At 43.1% G+C, this 14,741-nt stretch overlaps 1 protein-coding gene across 1 annotated transcript in view; it reads right to left on the bottom strand.

Moving 5' to 3' along the window:
• Nucleotides 1–14,741, bottom strand: part of PRKAB2 (protein kinase AMP-activated non-catalytic subunit beta 2) — a 383,829-nt gene that overhangs the window by 20,634 nt on the left and 348,454 nt on the right. The window contains exon 7 of the mRNA XM_085654813.1: nucleotides 7,532–7,600. Within this exon, the coding sequence (XP_085510939.1) occupies nucleotides 7,532–7,600 (69 nt within the window). The remainder of the gene's footprint in view (nucleotides 1–7,531; nucleotides 7,601–14,741) is intronic.

Below are 14,741 nucleotides of genomic sequence, written 5' to 3'. Positions count from 1 at the left end.
GTGACCTGTTGGTGCTGCCTTGGACCTTGGCCCCTACTTTACTTAAGTCCAGAAGAACTATCCTGTAAGTCATTGACATGTGGCCGTATTCAGTATATGTTTTCTCCCATAGGATAACATTACCATGAAGACAGTATTGTCTATTTAAATGCTAAAAACCTTTCTTAACAAGCATTTGCAATGCAGTACGTCTCGCATTTACGTAAGTTTAAGATATTGGCATTGTAAATGACAATGCGTTTAAATGAGGTTTCAAAAACCAAAACATAAATAAAAGGCAATGTCATTAACAATGCCAATAGCTCAAACTCGTGTAAATGCGAGACCTGTTGCATTGCAAATGCTTGTTCAAATACATGTTTTTATTATGTTTTCACAGAACTTCATTAAACTTAACATCACATAAACAATGTAATTTAACTACGCTTCCCTCATGCGGTATACCTACCTCTCATTCCTTTTTTTACAGTCATATTTGGAAGAGAGGATCGAGGTCTGCCCAAGACACATAAAAGAGAGAGGGTAGCTTTATTATGGCAATTCGCCTTGTAAATTAAGGTGGAGTGCCAGCTTCTCAAAAAAAATGCAAATACACTTGCAGACCATTGGCTGGCTGTCGCCCGCTCCGCTTCTCACTGGTGAGCAATGTGTGCATTCCCGGAACATTTGTTCTCCATTTCCCAGCATTCCGGCTGCTCTCTCCGTTATTCTTACATTGTGAGTTTTCAATCTCCGCAGCACGGAGACACTCGCCACCTTGCCACGGGGGTCTGCTAGGGTACTACTCACAGAGTAACAACCAAGGGAAACAACCCGTAGGCGAACACTTCTGGGGCGGCAAGGTCGTCTCTTCCGGGGCAGCAGCTGGAGAAGGACCCTTCCGGGATAGGCGAACCTTCTTCTTCGGGGCAGTCATTCTTTCTGGCCAATCACAGGATTGATGGCGAACTATGTAAATGCCCGCCCAGTATCTGTTTGTAGCCTGTCAATCACTGTAAACTCGCTTTTCCTTTCACCGCCCCATGCCTTCACTATTTGAACTTGGTATGAGTAGAAAGGAAAGCTGAGACAATCAGATTTTACGGTCTTCTGGTGGGATGCGCAAGGTAAGATCGGCACTTTCTGCTCGATTTGGGACGGGTTGTCCTGTGATAGCTGCTGAATGGTAAACCATTATGGTAATGTGTGTTCATCAGTGACATACGTATATGGAAAATGTCCAGTGTGAGGGCTAACGGTGGACTTGAACGCTCTTGTGTGTTTTTCTTTCTGTGTGGCTGTGAAGTAATGTGCAGCATTGTCCTTAGGGGAATGTAGCAAAGCTGAGGGGCAGGTTTCGGGAATGACTTGGTTCTGGCAGAGTACACCAAACACTGATTTGGGGTATTTGAGTTGTATTTTCTCCGAGAGGGGTATATTTTCTCCGTGTGCGCATCGGGTCCTTTCGTAATCAGTTGGGTTGAGGACCAGGACATTTTGCAAGTTATGCGACAGTCAACCCCCATACACACACAAGTAAAACAAGTCATAGAAAACTGGTAATTATGTTAAACTGAGCGCGCATGCGCATAAATAAAAAAGGGAAATTGCATGAGGCTTGCAAGGACGGAAGGGGAACAGGAGATGTGCACATCGCGTATCTGGATGTGCGTGTTCACGGGCGCGTTCACAAACTCCAGTCGTCCCTGCGCGTGCCCATCTCCTGTCTCCCTTCCGAAGCAAGTCAGTAACAATAGATCTCGCTAGCGACAGCGCTTTCGCGCTGCGTCGCCAGGCGAGACCTAACAAGTCCTTACCTGATCACGAAGATCTTGGTGCCCAAAATAATAAATAAATCTGTATTTTTTTATTAATTGGTGTTGGATTTTGCTCCCTGAACAAACCATGAAGAATAATGTGATTTACTATGACGTTGTAGGACACAAGGACAATGAGTGTCCACAGCCTGGATGGATGGACAGGGGTATATTATCTGATTTTGGTGATTGTGCATGGGACATGAGAGATGTTTCAATCTACCTATCAATAGGATGAACTTTAATTGAATTTAACATCACACGTGATGGGTTGTATACACTATGCTGGTAATCCAAATCTCTTTCTATGATTTATTATTGTTCTTAAGTTGTTTATATATGTTGGTAGATCTGTACTATTCTAATGCAAGTTGTGTAAGGTCTTGAAAAACATGCTACAGATACTTATATGTCTGATGACATTATATACCAAATGTTGCTCAAAAGTAAATAATAAAGAGCTATTTAAAAAACAACTGGGTCATCAAACAGTGAATTCAAAGTATATTAGTAATCTGTATGCATGAAGTTGAATCTTTTGGGTGCCTTACAATAAACTATGGAGAACTACTGATATGGCTCCTTTTGTATTACATTACCGAAGGATGGCAATATCTTGTTTATGTTCAGAATGGACCAGGTAGGAAAATCAAATGCAGCTAAGCAATATAAGACTTATGATGAATGAATTACACTGGAACAAGGGTAAGGCAGCAGTAATAGCTGTTACCAATGAAGTTGGTCATATTGAATACTGAGCAAAGAAGTTGATTAATATCAGACGTTAAAATTTTAGATTTTAAGCTATTTGTTAAATATTGCATTCAACAAATGGTAGACAAATTGAAGGAGAAAGACATTAAGAGACTTGGGTCAAATACTTTAGAGCAGGAAGGTTGGATCAAGAGGCTTGACGAGTAAATAAAAGATGCGAGTTATTCAAACATCTTTAGGATATCATTCTCTTCTAATTAGTTTTTGTGTGGACTTCTGAGTAGATACCACAAATTTGTGGCCCACTTAACTGGAAGAAATACATAACTACACCCTCACCTGTGTAGCGTCCTCCCCAGCCTAGGTACCCGCTGATGACTATGCTACACATGGAGCTTAGTAATACACGTCTTTATTTGTGTGTGTGTAACTGCAAACTAAACATTCTAAACCAGCCTTGAGCCGAAGGGTTCCATCATTTCTAATTCGCAAGACACTATAATCTGCACATTGAGCAGTTACACATCAGTTGTGAATCTTAAATGTACAGCCAAATATGTTAGAACACATCTTTTTATGTACCAATAACACCATATGTAGAGAGAGGCACGAAGGGACAATGTGTGTTGTTTGTGGAAGTGCATGCTAGCATCAAAATATTATGGTGTAGATAATAATAATTACTTTAAATGGATACGTTAAATACACAAAGTTTACTTTCTTTGTAAATTTCGCAGCCATTCAGGTTGTCTCAACACGAGTTGCCACAAATATATATCTACAAAGGTATTTTTCAAAAAGAACACAAAATGGTACTCATAAACTCGAGTCTGTGCTAAAACATGTGGCAAATACGTAGTTATTGATTTCTGTATACAAATAGGCACTAATGAAAAAGTATTTTAAAAACCTCTTACACTCCACAGCACCACCCTTTGTTTCTATGAGTCCAGAATAGTCCAAAATATGTAGAAGCAATGTGAGCAGAACCAGCAAACATTTTAGACCTTGGAATCTAATCTTGAATCCAGTGACTTAAGAAAATAGTTCAAACTTTTTTGGCAGACTCTGGTGAAAAAGCATGCTCAAATCCATGGCAAAAGTCCACGTGTGCATGGTTTACAATGGAAAAACAATGGACAACTTTGGTCTAGCTAATAAGGAAGATACTCACATTTGTGAATGCCTTTCATATGAAAAATTACCCTTACACCTTTAGTAACATTACGTCTTTTGGCTATTCAATGCTTCAGAGTGTAACGTTACTCAAAAGTGTAGACTTAAATGTCTCCACTCCCTGAGAAGCGGGGGAGCCAGATTTACAAGTGTAAAGTTACTGCAACCAAAAAGGAGCAACGTTAAGTTCATCACAATACACGGACACTGCAACACCTTCCCATTAAACATAATGCAGGAAGGCATTTAAAATAGAGCCCAAAAGGAAATAATGTTAAATTGATTAATTTATTTATACTTTTTAAATATACAATAAACTTATAATATAGTTAGAAAATGTAAATAGAATTGAAAAAATATATATTATTTTATACTAAAATATTTTTATAAACTTTTCCAATTTAAAAATAACCATAAGTATTTTATTTTAAATAATTGCATTATATTAAACTAATTCTATACAGAACTTTTTGTAATTTTTAATAGTTATTAAATAAATATAAATGATTTAGTGTAGGTCGGTTTTTTAATACATTTAAAAACGAAATTTAATATAATATATTTAAATTATTTACATATGTAATTCAGAATTAAGTTGATAGTGCTGTAGCAGAGAAGGTTGTTTGGGTGCCTAGCGAGTCTGGGGGAGCCAGCGGTTCTGCTAGCACTGGATGCCAATAAGGTGTTTGATTTGCTGAATTGGAGGTACCTCCTGGCGGTGCTTATAAGGATTGGGCTTGGGCCGGAATTCCTGACCTAGGCCTAACTCCTTTACACTAAACTCAAGCAGGTCGGGGTTAATGGAGAGAATTCAACATCAACAGAGATGCCCTCTCTTGCTTCTGCTCTTCGCACTGGCACTAGGGTGAGGGTGGATGCACAAATTAGGGGACACGATGGACTTTGGGCTCGAAAGACTTGATCTCACTATATGCTGATGGTATGCTACTATACCTGTTCAACGAGGACCAGTCCGGCATTAACTGGACAAAATTAGTTTTATTCCAGCTAGCTCCCAGAATATCTGGGTATATACATAACGCTGGAAATAACGGAATTCCACAGGTGTAACTTGGGACGGCCTTCCACTCTCACTGATCAAGCTTCTTTACATGCTCCAAAACACACCATATCAAGTGCCAGAGCAGTTCTCTAAAGTGGTAGATGCAACCAGCAGTCTGCTCCAATGAGAAGGTCTCCTGTATTGTCCTGTCAACTCTTACTACAGGCACCTATTAGGGAGGCAGCTCCCTCCCAAACATGCATTTGTACTACTGGGAAACCAAGCTAATGGTTGTAAATGGGAGAGCTTTTGACCCTCATCAGAACCCGACACTATAGGTGGACACTTATGGCACCTATATAGCACCTGTATAGCATTAGTTGCACACGGCCAGCGACCAACCCCACACAGGTAGCAATCAGGACCTGGAGGAAGGCCACAAAGAGGTTGGGATGGTCGGGAAAATTGACATGAGAGACACCCCAATGGGAATCCAGGATACTGGTGGATTGGTAACATTTAGAGGGACAATAGCAATGGGACATGATTAGGATCTTAAAGTTGGGGAATGTATGGGGTAGCAGCGAGCTCCTCCCCCTTAATGATATCCAGAGCCAGTATGAGTTGTCCAAAACACAACGCTATAGTTACCTCCAGCTAAAACACGCCCTGTCAAGCTATGGGACGCCGTTCAGAAGGTTGCAGATGAGACCTCCATAGAATACAGAGTATTGCCAGCTCTGCTTCATAGACATGTTGTGTCCCAGAACTACAGAACTCTCCTCAACAATAGCCAACCCCCACTCTCCTCATTCAAGGGACGGTGGGAGAGAGATCTGCGAGCTCTGGAGAATGAGGACTGGGGAGAGGGCTGCAGGCACCTGAAAGAGGTGGCGATACAGGCTGGGTTCTGTCCGGTTCTGCTAAAAATCCTGCACAGGGCCTTTTATACCAGAACTGGACTGCACCGCATGGGGAAGATAGATACAGATAGATGCTTCAGGAGGGTGCGCTTGAGCATACACTGTGCAGCTTCAACGCTACTGGGACCAGGTGCGGGATCGGCTAACAGAGCTCACAGAGGAGACAATTTCACTGGGTCCGGTGCTGGCAACGCTGGGAATCTGGGGGGAACAGACAAAACCTAAATATGGATTACTGAGGTGTAACCTAGCCCTCATGGTTGCCAAAAGGGACACTGTCCGGCTGGGGGGAGGCGGGAAAACTCCGACATCTAGAGCGTTGGGCGACCACCTTAGACTGGTGCATGTAGGCCAAGAAATCAGCCTACAAGCCCCGTGGCGGAACACAGAGAGCTGGACTAATAAAGACCCCCCCCCTTAACCCCTTCAGTGCCCATGACGAGATAGTCTCGTCATGGAGCGCGGTTGCGCTGTGCCCATGACGAGACTATCTCGTCATGAACCCCGCCCGCTAATTCAACGCCCGGCACAGGGCGGGGAAAGGCCGGGGCACAGAAGGGGTTAAAGGAGCAACTGAGGGGGGGCGTAATTGTTATAGGCATTGGTGGGTATGGTGTGAAGAGACTTCAGGCTCCTGACGAAATGTGCATTGAGTTGGGGAACAGGTACCCTGGTCTACCTTCTGGGGGGGTGCAGTGTCATTTCAACATGTCGAATTGATCTTTTCAGTCATTTTAAACAATATATGGTCTAATAAAAAGAGTTATAAAAAATAGTGCTTTAGCATTTTTTATTTATATTACATTTAAAATAAAGATATAAATTAATTTACATTATTATTTAACCTAAAAATAAGCTTTTTCAAATTTCTCCATACTTACCACGGAGAAAGCTTTGCCCCAATTACTGTGATCTACTTATGCTAAAGTACAGAAAAAGATGAAACAGTTTAATTGACGTGAAAAAAATTTGAAAAATGTTTTACGTTGAATATTATTGTGGATTAATTTTATGTAAAAATGCTACAGCACAGTGCATTTTTAGTTTAAAAATAAATTACTTTGAATATATTACATTAAAAAGAAACCCCATGTAAATTAAAAGAATATATATTTTTATTATGTATTAAAAAGGATTAAAGTAGATGAATATAGTTAATTAAAAATAATTGAATGTTATTGTAATGTAAATTAATGTCACATTCATGTTTAAATTAAAAAACATTAGTAGATTATTTTAACATAAAATATGTTTTATTTTTAGATAATCTTTTAACAATAAATTAAATGTATTTATCTTTTTAAATATATTAAACAGTTTAATTTAATTAAGCATTATTACCAATATGGTTTTATTTTAAGTCGCTACCTCCATTATTTTCTATTGGAAATTGTTGCAGTAACAGTGACTGGACATGTGAGAAACTGGACTTACTCCAGCTCTGTACATGTACTCTTGTTTTTTGTCAATTTTGCTGTAATAACCTTAGAAGTGCAGTTATTGAATAGCAATGAGCTCTCTGTTGTGGGGAAATGTATGCCACTCCGTAAACACCACTCTAACCCTACCTAAATCCCTCCCTCCTTCCTCCTCCCTAAACCCATTGCATTTAGTTGTCATGCTTCTTTTTCCAGCCACTCTTCTCTCCTTCCCATATTTACTACTAAGCAGTAAACCTACATGTGAGGCTCTCCCCATAGAAAAGAAAGAAAAGGTGGAGGTAGAGATTTACACTAGGTTTGTGATTTGCATTTTGTAATATTACTTTACATACTACAAAATGCAGTTTGTGAATTAGGCCCTGGTTTGTCAAAGGACATAGGGATGGGAGCAGGATTTGGTCTTCACTGAGTTGACATTTCTGTAGAACTTTCTAGCTAGGTTTGTATGAATATGTTTATAATCTCTGTAGATCTCACCTTGATAGAGAGTGCATAAAGGTGGTTTAGCATCACATGGTTGGGCTCAGGCAAAAGTGCAGGATCACACTGAAAGAGAAACACAGCATGAAATCAATACAGAGGTATAACAAGACATTTAGGCCTAGATTTATAAAGCCTTTCTGATGTCTTTGCGTCATGCGAGGTGATGCAAGGGCAAAGCAACTGCTTCAGTAATATTTACAAAGACATGCAAGGGGTGATTTGTACAGCCTTGTGTGGCTTTGTAAAAAAAGTTTATGCAACACAGCTGCCTGCGCTGCGTTATGTTACATTTCAAGCTGGAAGGTGTTCCAAAGGTGGAGCATGGGCCTTGCCATGCTTTCACCTATGGTATTTGGCGCATTCCCAGAGTTACGAAAGCTAGTATATCTGGGAATGTGTCAAAATGCTACACCTTCTCCAATGAGATGTTGTGTATGCACTAACATGTCCATGCAACAAACACTACATCTGGAGTACCATTCACAAAGAAAAAAGCTTGTTCCGGAACATCTGTGGGCAATTAAAAATGATGATAAGCAATACCCAGTTGCAAGACATTTCAGACTCTAACATGATAATACCAATTTACTGTCCTTCAGTGTGCTGGACAGGATACCCATCAGAGAAAGGGGTGGAGACAGGGTAAGAGAACTTAAACGTTTGGAATCTAAAATGATCATTAGATACCACATACTCAATCCCGTAGGTCTCAACCTTGACGAGGAACTATTTGTACATTTGGGATGAATTGGTGAAACATATTTGCAAACCAAGATGGTTTTTTCTCAAAACTACTGCCTCAGATAATATCTAGAGCAAATAAATGTTTTTAAGTAAGTAATCATGAAGATACCATTTTTTTTTTATAAGTTTGTTTGAATTTTATTGCAGATATTATGGAAGCTGCATGACAAGATTGGGTGCAAAGGGGCTAAAATATATCTAACCTGAAAAGAGCTGGTTTAATTATATGGCCACACTAGACATTGGCAAGTTACTTCGTAGCAATGTTCATCTCAAGTATTGTTTATAATTTTGAGCTGTATGTGAAAATCTTTATGCCCACTGAAGCACAAAAATGTAATGCAATAAAATTTGCTGATAAACAATATTGAATATAAAATTGATTAAAGTCAAATAGGTATAAAGCCCACTAGAGCAGAATTCGTAAAAATGCAGTTAAAATGCAGAAAGAAGTACAAAAAGCAGAAATAAGAACTAATTCATGACAAAATGTACTATGTAATGTACTATTGATTAATTTAAATCTTTATTGTCCAGCTGGCCACATTTCAGTTCAATACAACATTAGATGTTACCAAATGGATTATAGTAATGTTTCACACTAATGTTATATAATGCATACAAGAATGAAACAATGTTTTACCCTGACAATACATTCATTTTAGTAAGAGCGTGGTAATGTAGAATGGATGAATCCAAATCTTTATAGTTCAATTTGCCACAGCAGAGCTAATACAACATCAAATGCGAATTAGTACTTTACTTTGCTTTATTGTAATTTGCCTAATATGTCACAGCAATGTTTTACATCACTAACATATAATGTAAACCAGTATGTAATTGCCTTTGCTTTAACCCCTTCGCTGCTAGGCCTTTCCCCCCCCCTGTGCTAAGCCTTTTTTGGGCTATTTGGGGGAGTTTGCGCTTAGGCCCTTGTAACTTTTTGACCACATAAGGTATCCACACCAAATTTGCGTCCTTTTCTTCCAACATCCTGGGGATTCTAAAGGACCCAGGGTTTGTGGATTCCCCTGGAGGGGACATAGAAATCAGCCAAAATACAGCTAAATTCAGGGTTTTTTGGGGGAAAAATGGGAAAAAAGTGCTGTAAATGAAAGTGTCTGGGTTTTTCCCTACAAATGGTATCAAAAAAGTGTTTGTGGGGCTGAAATCACAATTTTCCCAGCTTTTCGAGAATGACAGACTTTTGTCAGAAAAACAAAAATGTTTGCACAGTTTTGGCATTATTCTGGGACATAGCCGATTTTTGCTATTTTTTGTGCTTTCAACCTCCTTCCAGTTAATGGTAGACATGGGTGTGAAAGCAATAATGGATGCTGGAAAGCTATACATTTTTGAAAATTAGACAAAATTCTGAACTCAGCAAGGGGTCATTTGTGTAGATCCTTCAAGGTTTCTTTATAGAAACTAACAGTTAAATATAGGAAAAATTAAAAATTAGTTGAAAAAAAAAACAGCCTTTGTGTCACGTTTTCACCTGTAACTTCTTCTAATTATAATAGCTCTTTCAAAGCAATATACAGTTACATCCGCTGGACCTTACTGGTTGTGGGGCTATATAGGACTTGTAGGTTCACCTAGAACCCAACGAACCCAGAGCCAAAAACTGAGCAGCGACTTGCAATGGTTTTTTATTATCTACCGGGTATATAGCAATTATTCTGGGAAAATGTATACATGGAAAAATCGGTATGAAAGACACCTATGTATTTCTGAAATGGGAACAAAATATAGAGTTTAGAAACAGTAGATATTTGCACATTTCCGAAATTGGGAATACTCATACTAGCATGAGAATTATCGATCATTTTTCAAAATTACTTCTTTTTTACACATTGTCTTTCATTTGGAAGGCAGAAATGCATCGAAAGTCAATAGCTAATAACAGTTGTTTTACAAATCTGAATTACCCTACGTCTCCCAATAAAAATGGTACCTCACTTGTGTGGGTAGGCATAGTGCCCATGACAGGAAACGGCTCAAAGCGCAATGAGAACACACCACATTTTTTTTGCAAAGTGCCTAGCTGTCGTTTTTGAACCCTAGCTCTGCCGGCACCTTTTCTTACCCAGAATCCCCTGAAAACCTGAAATTTAGCTTAAAAAATACTTTTTTCACACATTATTGTGTAGGAAAGTTGTGGCATCACCAGGCTGACACAAATTTCCTACCACCCAGCGTTCCCCTAGGTCTCCCGATAAAAATGGTGCCTCACTCGTGTGGGAGGCCCAAGTACCCGCGACAGGCAAGTGCCCAAAACGTATTGAGGTGACATCAAAATTGCCTATCACAAAACGACCTGGTTTTGTAAGGGGGATGCCACAACTTTCCCACACAAAAATGTGTGTAAAAAGTGATTTTTTTCAGCTAAATTTCAGGTTTGCAGGAAGGAATTCTGGGTTAGAAAACGTTGGGGGATCCATGCAAGCCATACCACCCTGGAATCCCCCGGATGTCTAGTTTTCAGAAATGTGTGGGTTTGGTAGGTTTCCCTAGGTGGTCGCTGAGCCCCGGGCCAAAAAGTCATGAGACCCCCTTGCAAAACCAGGTTGTTTTGTGATCGGCAATTTTGATGTCACTTCGATACGTTTTGGGCCCTTGCCTGTCGCGGGCAGTTGGGTCTCCCACACAATTGAGGCACCATTTTTATTCGGGAGACCTGGGGGAACCCTGGGTGGGAGGAAATTTGTGTCAGCCCCATGATGCCACGTCTTTCCCACACAAAAATGTGTGTAAAAAGTGATTTTTTTCAGCAAAATTTCAGGTTTGCAGGTGATTCTGGGTAAGAACTCGTTGGGGGATCCATGAAAGTCATACCTCCCGGGAATCCCCCGGGTGTTTAATTTTCAGAAATGTATGGGTTTGGTAGGTTTCCTAGATGGCCGCTGAGCACGGGGCTAGAAATCCAGGTGACACCCCTTCAAAACCAGGTTGCTTTGTCATAGGCAATTTTGATGTCCCCTCAATACATTTTGGGCCCTTGTGGGTACTTGACCCATCCACACAAGTGAGGTACCATTTTTCTCGAAAGACTTTGGGGGACGCGGAGTGGGTGGAATTTTGTGGATCCATGCAGATTCCAGAACTTTCCACCACAGAAATGAGAGGAAAATGGTTTTTTTTTAAACAAATCTAGGTTTGCAGGGAATTCTGGGTAACATAACCTGGTGAGAGCCAGTCAAGGATTTCCCTGGGTGTCTAGTTTTCAAAAATTTACAGGTTTACTAGGTTTCCCTTTGTGCAGGCTGCGCTAGGGCCCAAAATCCACAGGTAGGCATTTGGCTAAAATCAAATCTGTGCCTAGTCTGATTTCTGCCGCCCTGGGGGGGGTATATCGGGGGGGGTGGGGTTGCCCCGATATGCCCCCAAGGGGGGCTGAAGCACTGTGGCTATTTTTTTGGGGGGTGGAGGCATTCGTATGCCAATTCTGGGCTGCTCCCACGCATAAAAAAAGCCAGTGTAATCGTTGGCATCTAGTGGGCTTTTTGCCCCCCCGGGGAAGATTGGGGGCTACTGCCCCCATCTTCCCCCAGGGGGGTAGAAAGGCTTTAATTTTTGCGGGTGGGGGCATTGGCATGCCTGTTTTGGGCAGCCCCCACCCTAATTAAAATTTGCCCAAAAAGATCCCTGGCATCTAATGGGCTTTTTGTCCCCCTGGGGGGGCAGATTGGGGGCTAATGCCCCATCTGCCCCCCATGGGGGGCAGGAAGGCTGTAATGTTTGCGGGGGAGCGGGTGGGGGCATGGGCATTTCTGTTCTGGGCAGCCCCCACCCTAATTTAAATTTGCCCCAAAACAATCCCTGGCGACTAGAGGGCTTTTTGCCCCCCCCGGGGGTACAGATTGGGGGATAATGCCACCATCTGCCCCCTAGGGGAGCAGAAAGCCTACTAGACACCAGGGATATTTTTGGGCAAATTTTAATCATGGTGGGGGCTGCCCAAAACGGGCATACCAATGCCCCCACCCTAATTAAAATTTGCCCCAAAAAATCCCTGGCGTCTAGTGGGCATTTTGCCCCCCCGGGGGCAGATTGGGGGCTACTACCCTATCTGCCCCCCAGGAGGGCAGGAAGCCTGTAATTTTTTCAGGGGATGGGGGCATGGGCATGCCCGTTTTGGGCAGCCCCCACCCTAATTCAAATTTGCCCCAAAGAGATCCCTGGCGACTAGTGGGCTTTTTGCCCCCCAAGAGGCCGATTAGGGGCCAATGCCCCATCTGCCCCCCTGGAGGGCAGAAAGGCTGTAATGGTCGTAGGGGGTGGGGGCATTGGCATACCCATTTCGGGCAGCCCCCACCCTAAAAGAAAATGGTACAAAAATAAATCCCTGGCGTTTAGTGGGATTTCTGCCCCTCCGGGGGGGGGGCAGATTGGGGGCTACTGCCCCATCTGCCCCCCCAGGGGGGGCAGAAATGCTGAATTGTGCCCAATAAATTATGGGGGGAGCGAAGGCCCTTGCCCAAGGGGGCCCCTCCCTGATGTATAGGGGGTGGATCCCTGCTTGGGGATCGTCCTCCAGGGGCGATCCCCAAGCAGGGCTCCACTGGAGAGGGGTACCATTGGATAGGTAAGGTTCTCCCCCTTCAAATGATACCTCTCCCGCCTTTCTACGTGCTCAGGGGGCTGATATAGCCCCCTGAGCACGTAGAAAGTTAAACTGAAATGAGCCTAAAGGCTCATTTCAGTTTTGGTTTCTGTGCAATGACAACAGCGTGATGTGCGCGCTGATCGTCATTGCGCAGAAACCAGGGAGGGGGCCTCGGGAGCTTTGAGGTCACAGGGGAGTAATAGAAATCCCTCTGCTGTCTGCAGCAGAGGGATTTCGTGCCCCTGGCCTCATGACGGAATGGTTCCGTCATGAGCACAGGGGCACCGATGCTGATGACGGAACCATTCCGTCATGAGCATCGAAGGGGTTAACAGTATATTTTATTATGAATTTAAAAACAAAGATTGACTTTGTGCAGCCGCAAGTGAAAGTCTGTTTTCGATATTTGTTTAAACAAATGGGCATGTGTGATGGTTATAAAAGTCAGGAAGTGAAGTTAATTCTTGACCCGTGATCAAGGATCCTTGCGCTCTGAAACGCGCTGGGAAGCGTTGTTGCACATATAATAAACACACTTCGTAAAAGATTGAGACCACTGTGTGTTTTTCTTGAAGATTTGGTTCAGGGACTAAATCGGAAGATTCTTTCTAAGTTTGGAGATATTGGGGATCGTTTCAGAGTAGCAAGTTCCCCAGAAAAAAAGAAGGCTTGGGCTGCCAGTAGGTAGATATAGTTAGGACCTATTTTCCATAGAAAATGCGCAACATTCTATTTGGAATAACATTGGCACGGTGATTCGTCAAGCGGGGTCCGAGAAAAAAGGGGGGTCCCAAAACACGTTTTCCCCATGCATTTTCTCATAGGACCTGTTGACGCAGCTACAGCCCGAACTGCTGAACGGAATTACACCAAATTTGGCAAAGAGGTAGTCCTCAGTTCAGACTCGTGCCTTTTGCTTAAATGATGTAAATCCGTTCAGTAGTTCCTGAGAGAATCAAAAGATATGGATAAGATAATGGATATATCTATGGCCTCGGAGGATCCACGCACCCTCCCCGCACCCAGCGCGCACCCTGCCGTGCACGAGCTGTATTCTAATTGGCTGTCGACACTCCAGATCAGGAAGTGTTGGCAGTCATCTTGTGCCTCGGTAGAACTGAGGCACAAGAAACCTATAAAACAAACACGAAAAACGCAAAAAGGGGGCAGGGAAGAAACACCCTGACCCCCTAGGCCTGCTCAGGGGGTCCCATAAGGACCCCCAGGGCCCAAAAAAGCATTACAAAAAACAATTTGCCGAGATTCGCGCACCCAGTGCAAATTTCAGCCGGAAAAAAAAAGAAGCGCGGGGCTCCCGCTCTTCTTTGGTAATTGGCCCCCGGGGGGCCAAATCCCGGGGGCAATTAAAAAAAGTGTGGGGGGTCCCAATGCCCCCGACACTGCCCCGGGGCTCAAAGATAGTATATGTGGAGGGGCTCACAGCCCCCCCGCAGCACCGGGGACCGCCACCCCCGGGGCTTCTTGAAAATGGGTGGTGTGGCTCGCAGCCCCCCAGCCCCGGGGACCACCACCCCCCGGGGCTTGAAGTATTTTTGGATGGGGGGCTCTCAGGCCCCCCAGGGACCGCCACCCCCTGGGCAACTGAATGTGGGAGGGGGGCCACGCGGCCCCCCTCCTGGAGCCTTGAATAGGCCCTGGAGACCGCCACCCCCAGGGCCGGCTCCTGCAGTGTCCCGAGGTGCCCACCACCGGGACACTGTAGTTTGCAATGACAGGGCGGGAGCCTCGCGGCTCCCGCCCTTTCATTGCAAACTGCTTTGCATGTGCATACTGAAGGTACCTGGTGGGCTAGTTGGCCCCCAGGGGACCTCTGGATTGAAGAGGAATTAA

The sequence above is a fragment of the Triturus cristatus genome, chromosome 4_1 (assembly GCF_964204655.1).
Source record: "Triturus cristatus chromosome 4_1, aTriCri1.1, whole genome shotgun sequence".
Taxonomy (NCBI): Eukaryota; Metazoa; Chordata; class Amphibia; order Caudata; family Salamandridae; genus Triturus; species Triturus cristatus.
The sequence above is the reverse complement of the archived record's forward strand: the minus strand, read 5'-3'. Positions and strand labels throughout refer to the sequence as shown.